The sequence below is a fragment of the Gavialis gangeticus genome, unplaced genomic scaffold (genome assembly GCF_001723915.1).
Source record: "Gavialis gangeticus isolate Ggan-Ray unplaced genomic scaffold, GavGan_comp1, whole genome shotgun sequence".
Lineage (NCBI taxonomy): Eukaryota > Metazoa > Chordata > Crocodylia > Gavialidae > Gavialis > Gavialis gangeticus.
This window is the reverse complement of record NW_017728993.1, coordinates 76621254-76630133: the sequence shown is the minus strand read 5'-3', so window position 1 is coordinate 76630133 and position 8880 is coordinate 76621254. Positions and strand designations below refer to the sequence as shown.

The window sequence follows — 8880 nt, the reverse complement described above, 5'->3', positions numbered from 1 at the left end:
TTAAATTACTAGGGGAAAAAATATCCAAATCTTTAAAAAAGATCTTTCAATGAAAGAGAGAAAAATACTAAACTGATACTGAACAGTGATGCAGAACATTTTCCTTTAACATATTTATGCTTTTAGGAGTTTATGAAATATTAACAAATCACTCGTAATTTATCCAACAATTTCTTACAAAAATCATTGTAAGTGCTCACTGTTATTACATAGCTTCCTGGGCATAAAGTGGCCTAAAAAACTCTAAGCCTTCAAAAGATTTGTTAGTCCTTTGTTAGTAAGCTAGGGATATTTTTTCTCCTTAAAAATGCATTTTCAAAATTTTAAATTTAATAATAATAATGTATTCTGAAGTTTTACCATTTATTAAATCATATGACATTCAAATGTTTACAGTATTCTGTTAGATCTCTGTAGTCATTGGCAGAGTTATTTGGATGTAAAGCAATGACTATAGACTAAAATTCTAATAATGGAAGGAACAAAAAAGCAAAAACACTTTTATGCTAGGAAAGAAAAGTAGTGATTTCTTTTTTCAGTTTAACAAGGCTCTAAAGCTTCCCTGTGGGATACATTTTGATCTGTGCAATAATCTGATCGGAAAATATAAAAAAGAATACATTGTTTATCCGTAGAGGGTGTGTCTGTATGTGCTATTAGTATGAAGCAATATGCACCAGAGTTTGTTGCTCCAAGGCATTGTGTTTATCTGTACACACGGGATCATAATACATTGAACCAGATCAGAACAATCCTAGGGTGGCAGGAGTCCCAGGGGGTCAGCCTGCCAGCCCAAGGCTGCTCTGCCTGGTTCAATGTGCTGTGGAGGGGCTGGCTGAACAATGAGGGTGCTCCAGTGTGGGGCTAGCAAGCAGGCAGCACCCTTGTGCCCCAGCCAGCTGACTCAGCATCTGCCTATGCAGTGTTGTGGAGTAAAATACTCCATGCATGCGGAGCTGCAGAGTCAGGGTAGTACTTATATTTACATGCATTTACAAGTACTACCCTGCTGCGAAGTTAATTAGCTTCCTGCAGTCTAATAGGGTTGACATGAGAAGTTTACTGCAGAGCTAATTACTCTACTCTGCAGTAAATATCTTGTGTAGATGTGCCCAGAAAGAGGGAGTTAGCCTTCTTATTCTTAAATCAGGCAAAAGGGAGTGCAGTCTACAAAACTGATTCCTCTTTGAGCCATTTTATCTCTAAGGTGCCTTCTGTATTTTATCTTTTTTTATGTCCAGCCTTTCTCATAAAAGATATGATTTCTTTTTTTAGTTACTTGATCCGACCTGATCCACTGGCCTATGTTCCAAATACTGCACCTAGCCGAAAAAATAGTTTCTGCAATACAGTGGGACAAGACACCAGGGAAGAAACACAACTTTGATATACTACTGACCACACTGCTAAGAGACATTTTTTTATACAAGTATATTGTATCCAGTATACTGTATGCTTTTTGAAATCTAATCAAAATGGAATGGCTTTATTTTTTTCATACCTTCTTGGGATAAAAAAAATGCTGATTTTCAAGAAGCAGGCACAATATTCAATTTTGGGAGCAAACGTACTCTGAACTCCAGCGATTACCCAATTTTTAATATGTTCATCATTTTGAAAATGGAACTTTGTCACACATTAACAAAGCAATCCTGAAAACCTGTATTAAATTTTAACTGAACTAATATGAACAATGACTTAAACATTTAAGAAAACCTGTCATCATGGACCTCATTACTACTTGTAAGTGATTGTTTTTCTCAAAAATGATAGTGAGTCACTGATTAGGCCTGTGAACCATAGCCTGAAAGAGTGTTTATTATGAAATATCAAATGCCTGTAGATACTGATAGATACATGATGGTGTATCTAAAATCTGGAAATATTTGCATTATGAAGCGACTAAAAGTCCCAATCAGGAATCTGTATCAGAATCATAAAAGCCAGAATTCAGCCTCTATGATCAGTTTTCAGTTTCTCCTCTTTGGTCAACTATTTGAGAACAGATCAATTTTATAGTCCCAATATGTGGTCCTGCAGGATGTAGCAGATTATTAGTTCTGTCGAATTGCTGGTAGAATATTTTATATGAGACATAAAGTACATCTGATAAGGGATCTGCTCTAAAGGATTATCAGCTCTGGGAAGATCAGTTGGATGTTTTAGTTCTTCTGAACTTCTGCCTCAGCACGTGCAAAAAGTGGAGCAATTTCTAAGAGCATTGATAACAAGAACCCTCTTTCTACAGAGACAGGAATCATTTTAGTTCATAAGTCTGTGAAGAAAGCATTCTAGACAAGTGCAAAGGAATAAAGGTGTTATCTACATGAGTAAGCAGACACAGAAAGAGCTAGGTTGGATAATAATGCTTTTTATCTACTTGGAATCTGAATAGAATTGTGCTGGTAGTTTTAAAGTCCTGCTAACATATCTCAGATAACAAATGCCTCCATCTCTTTGAAAGTCATAAGTTCCAAATATCCAACTCAGTACATTTCCCTCAAAAACATAGTTTTGTGTATTTTCAATATAAAGTTATGCAGCATGTTGAAAATTAAAGATTTAGCAGAAATGTAAAATAAAAAAATCAGCGAAGTATCACATTAAATAGTGGGGGATGCAAGACTAATTGCACTGTTCAGTTTTATATTTAAGACAAGGAAAGTTCTTAACTAGTGTATAATTATTTGAAGGTACTGTAGAATCTCTATTTTGCTGAGACTGATGTACCACAGAATATAGAGCCTGTGTTGCAGAATTTTTGTCAAGCTTCTTATGAAACAGAGCAGGCTTTGCATATGGTCTTCCAAAGTTACATTCTTGCTTTTGCATATCTTACATAAGGGGGTGGGGAGCGAGGGAAATGAATAGTAAGTTGCCTGGGTGTCTTCAAATGAAGTCTCACCCTCAATGATTCATATAGAACAATTTTAAAAATTAGCTATGAGGTCAATTGGCAATGCTTACAAGTCTGTGAATACCCTAAACTCTACATGTAGGAAAATTGTTACATAGTCTAGAAAAACATGTAATTATTTGTTTAGCATTTTCTATATTATTTGAAACAGCAACTCTATGGTTGTACGTGTCCTGAAAAATAAAATTGCAAAACTCTGTGTATCCTTATTTGAACATAATCTGTTGAATATTATTCTGTCAGATTAATGTCACATACACCTGATGGATGACAGGGAGCTTGTTAGGGTTCCAGTAATATTCCTAGGTGTTATACTATCTATAAGTTTACTTCTTAGTAAAGCAAACATGTTTCCAGATCATGAAAGTTTCTGTTACACCACAACTAATAACGCTTTTCAGCACACATCCCCTTTAAATATGTACACCCTTCCACCCATCCAATAAGGGAGGATTTCAGTTTTAAAAGTGAAATATATCCAGATTATCTGGGAATCATAATCTCTTTTTTTGCAGCATAATATATACAACTAATTTGTTTTTCAAAATGATCTTAATGGCTCTAATTAGGATAATTTTGTTTCTTGTGTACATACAGGGTCATTCATATTAGAAAATTATTCATAGATAAAGCGGAAGAACAACTGTTTCAAAATGTAACATTTTTTCTGTAATATGAAAGCTCATAAGCTCATTTTGCAGGTCAAATGTTTTTCAAATTTTTTTTAGTGTTACTCTATGTGCTTCTTCAGATACAAGTTATGATAAAATGATGTGTATGGCTTGAAAATAGGAATTATTTTAGATAGATAGATAGATGGATAGATAGATAGATATGCACACACCTAGGTGATTCATTACCTGTAGTCTAATGAAAGACAAAGGTGAAAATTTGCTGAGAATCTGGTTCATGATGAACTAAAAATGAGCTGCATATTATAACTGGCTACATATTAGAACTTGTTGAATTACTTGTGAATAATAGCAGTATTGCCAAGATCAAGGTTCAAAAACAAAATGAAACAAAAACCATAAAACAGGCATCCACCCATAAATCATTAGAGTAATTTAAAAAACCTGATATTAGAAAAAAAGCGAGATATGTATATTGGGATTTTTGTTTTGCTTTCTTATTTTGAACCTGGTACATTCATTTCATATTTTCAAACATGAGTCACTGACTTTTATGAAAAAGAAATAACATGAGCTCATGAAGTGGACCTTCAAAAATAAACATCAAAAATCATATAACTAATAATTAAACTGAAGGCCTTTGTAAACCTAGGGTTAAGTTCTCAGAAGTTATATGTGATTTAAACCAGGGTTTTGCAAAGGCATCACTGGATATACCTGTTTGATGAATTGTTTGGGAGAATAACTTTTGGTTAGTCTATCTATCTGTTTCTTTTTTCATGTGGCATTTTTTTTGCTTAATAAATGAATATTTAGATAGGAAATCAATAGCAAAGATTAATCCTTTGTTCACTCACAAATAGCCTTATTTGTTGATGTCTACGCAATAAAGAAGGCCTATGCACAAGTTAAATTTTATATTCAAACCTTTGTAGGTAAATTACTGAACCAAGTCAGCCTAATTTACCTCAGCAACAAAAGGCCCTTGAGAGACGAGTCAGAAACATGAACAGTAGAAAAGCACAATGCCACTGCAGGTCTCAAAAGGATCTGTTACTCTGATAGCTAGCCACTGGGGAAAAAATATCCCTCCATAATACAACATGTAACAGGCACAGTAGAGATTTCTTTTCCTTATGTGGAAGTAAGCTGTATATGGGATCGTATGGCCTTTATTCATTTTCCTATGAGGTCTGTGAATTCAAATAGCAAAAAGATTATTATTTAGTCATATAGTTTTATGGTATATGAAAGCACATAAAGCAGAGAAAATAATAAGGAGCCCAGCAGAATGCAACACAAGAATTAGGTGTTGGCTTCCCAATGCCAAAAAACCCAGCAAATTACAGATGCTGCCTCTCCAATGAGCACAACAACAAGTAACATCTGGAACACAGATTATTCACCTCCTAATTACAGCTTGTTTATATGAAATAGAGGAAGCATAGACATTTGCAAAAAGAGAAAATCTAATTTCAAAATCTAAGTTGAGGATGTACAGACGCACTATTATTACATGTCAATTCCAGAACCTTTACAAACTGGGAACTGTGGGTGATTACACATAAGAAGTACACAACTTACATTTTGTAACATAAACCAGAGGCATAATGACATGGCTGCATGCTCTGGGTGGCTGTAACACAAAGAGATGGTGACAACTTCCAGTTGAGGAGCAGCTATGCCGTAATGAGTTAGCAGCGTTTTGACTTGTACAGCAAAAGCATGGAAGTTAAAAAGAGAAAAGAATCACGTACTCCAGGTTCCATTCACACACACACAATTTTTTTGAAAATCAATGCAAGAAATATGTGCTTTCACTACTGCACATCTCTAATAATCTCTCTTCTGGAAATTAGGACAACAAAAATAAATAAAGAGATGGGATGACAGCTTGCAGCAATGAAGAAAAATTATAAACAATAGTAAATGATCCAGAAATTAATACAGATCTATGTTAGTACTGGTACTGGCCATGGACATATTCTGTAATTCTGGAGCATTGATGCATGAGGCCTTGCTGCATTTCCTTTCATTTCCACCTATTTGGTTCATCCTTCACACACCAGAAATAAACATAAGTTGGTGAACACACCTCCAGCCAGCACTGTCTAATGACAGTGAGTGGAGAAAACAAATGCATTTTCTATTGTATGCACACGATGCCTGAGCATCTCACAATCCTTTTGTCTGGAAATTGCCTATGGCAGTGGTTCTCAAACTATTTTTTTCACGGACCACTTGAAAATTGCTAAGGGTCTCAGCAGACCATTTAATAAACTTTTTTTTGTTCAACAAATCAAAGCACGCAACTCATGTTTTAATATCAGTAGTCTTGCTTTTCAAGTACAGATATTCTCAATTGTTTTGCAACCTTTCTGCAGGCCACCTGAATGGAGCTCGCAGACCAGTGGTGGTTCATGGACCACAGTTTGAGAAACTCTGGCCTATGGGGCATTATAATAATTAAGACTAATTAAAAATGCACAATGGTGAACCATACAAATTACATTGAAGCAAATTCTAGTAGTGTTACTTTTCATGACAGGGGGCTGTATTTATTAAATGTACATCTTTTAGATGCTGACTTATTTACCTGTATTGTTTACTGATGCTGAAGAGATGTCATTTTCTCTTCCCGTGGTGATAATGAAACAGCACAATAGTATTTGAATTAGAGAGACTTTTTGATGAATATCTTGTCAATTTAGTCCACAAGAGTTAAAAATGACTTTGTTGTGGCTTCGGTTGGAGCAGAACAGAAGTGGACATCTGAGTGCCCTGGGCAGCAACTACATACTGTGCAGCTCCATTGGTTGTAGTGCTGTCAGCATGGCATGCACCCACTTTAGGGTCAATGCCTGGGGCTGGTGCTCCTGTCACCCCTCTCTGCTTCATTGCTACATGGGTTAGAGTGAAAAGCACAGATATGCATAAGTGATGCTTTCAATTTAGTAACAACTTATTAGTTCCCATCCTCAAAGTGTTGTCTTCTTAAAGGAACAAAAACTTCTGCATTTCAAGACATGAAAATGTCCCGCTGTTATAAAACAGAAATATGTTCTACAGCAGGGGTGGGCAATTATTTCAGCTGAAGGGCCATTTAACAACTTTTAGTGAACTGTCAAGGACCTCAAGGGTAGCCCCACCCCTTGCCAGATGCCCTGCCCCCTGATCACTGGAAGTCCCACCCTTAACCCCTGACTTTTGCCACTGAAATTCCCTCTCCTTGCCTCTGGAAGTATTCCTTTTGAGAGTGGGGTTTGCCATCTTGGAATCAGAAAAAAAATCATATACTAAAATTAAACATCAACTATAACATAATACATTGCCCAAGGCAGGACTGCAATTAAGAAGTTGTAGTGGAGGTTTTATTACCTTTTGCAGTAAACAGCACAAATCACTATACGTTTGGCACTGAGAAAAGTCTAACTGGCTCAGAACACTGAGGCACATTTCCTCAGCAAAACTGATTACTGGGAACACATCGAAGCTGGCCTATGTCCCTACACTGACTTTCTGAAAAGCTCAAGGTCTTGGTCCTTATTTTTAAAGCATTCAATAACCTGCACCTACAGCATCTGAAAATTGTGGGATGACTAAAAATCAACCTTCAGCTATGATTTTCTGGCGCACACTCTTAGAACAACTTTAAAACTTGAGGCAGACACAGAGTTTTCTTGGGGACAAACTTTACCACCTTCTATTCTGTGTACAAGTCACATTTATTTGACCTTGCTTTCTCTAACATAAACATAGGTACATACATTCATTACAAAAAAAAATTCCAAACCAGAAAAAAATGAATACTTCATGCATGTCTTTGGGAGAGGTGGGGGGCGGAGGGGGGGTGTAAAATGAGAAAATAAAAAAAGGTAAATGTAGTTACTTTGTAATAGGGTGGGGAACAGGCTCCCCACCCAGGATAATAAATGGTATCCATTTAATACTATTTTGGAAGAAATATTAAAATTTGTGCTTCAGTGCTTTTGCTAATCTCTCTTAGAACCCAGGAAAAAGATTTTTGCAGGAGCAAAGTACCTCTGTAAAGTTCTTATATTTTACTCTGAAGCATCTAATAAAGGCTACTGTTGGGGGAACAACAATAGACTTGATAGACCATAGATCTGATCCAGTATTGCAGTTATTTTATATATATATATATATATATATATATATATATATATATGTATGCCATTCAAAAACTGCTTAATTATTTATGACTATTCATAAATTACTTGTCAAAATAAAATTAAATTTCCTAACAAAAACAGCTTAACTGGAATAGTAAAGAGAGGAAAAATTAGTTAAGCTTGCTATTTAATACACAGGAAGGTGTGCTTGTATGGAGAGATAATTTAAATGATCAGATTTGCCTTTACCCTTTTATCTCACTGAGCCATTATTGTATTACTAGATTTTCCCCTAGTTAGCTATGGTAATGCTATCATTGTAGAGCTAACAGAATCTTTTCATCTTAATAATACTGTTACTTGAACACACTTCTTCAATTTACTATACACTGGCATTTCTCAAATACAGCATTGGAAGTCCTTCGCAATATTTGCATAGTTAAATAGCTTTCTGTTTCCCCACGGAATGTTTTTTATTGCTCTTTGGCCTTGCAGACTGGCATGCATCCTTGTGCTCATCTTCATCCTAGGGCTTCTGTTTTTATTATAAAGTTATCTTTAAAAGAATAAGTATGAAAATATTTGTCATACTACTTACTACTCCAAATATTACTTACCTGCAGATTTCTGAGAAAGATTTTAAACAATATACATTTCCTCTCACTGTATTTTTAATTCAGATATTCTCCTGACATAGAAAATGAGTTATTTTCTGCTATAAGAGGAACATGGTATAAACACTTACTAAAAGAATGATACTGAGCAAAGCAATTATGTAAAGAAATGTTCAAAAACAGATGTTAGAATAATTAATTGGCATAATTAGTGAGTCTACTGTACCTGATGAGTCCACTGGTAATTTGCTTTAATTTCAGCTTCTTTCCATGCAAAGTTTTGAGACAGAACAAGTACAATTATAGTCTCTGAAGTAACCAGTAATTAGAAAAAAGAGATGTAACCATATAGATTATCCAAATATATACCTACTGTTCCACATTTGATACTTTCCATCTGAATATAAATCATGTTTAAGTAATTTATTCACTCCAATGCATTTTGTCACTGTTTTTTAATAGTATAGTATCATAATACTTGGGGTCAGAAGGAACCTAAACAGATCACCAGGTCCGACCCCCTGCTCCAGGCAGGAATGGGTGTAGGGATCATATCACCCCAGCCAAATATCTGTCCAGCCTCC

At 35.4% G+C, this 8880-nt stretch overlaps 1 protein-coding gene across 1 annotated transcript in view; it reads left to right on the top strand.

Annotated features, from left to right (window-relative positions):
• KCNT2 (potassium sodium-activated channel subfamily T member 2) overlaps positions 1-3120 on the top strand; it is a 451804-nt gene extending 448684 nt beyond the window's left edge. Inside the window, exon 30 of the mRNA XM_019502030.1 lies at positions 1276-3120. Within this exon, the coding sequence (XP_019357575.1) occupies positions 1276-1387 (112 nt within the window). The 3' untranslated portion in view covers positions 1388-3120. The remainder of the gene's footprint in view (positions 1-1275) is intronic.
• The last annotated feature ends 5760 nt before the right edge of the window (positions 3121-8880 follow it).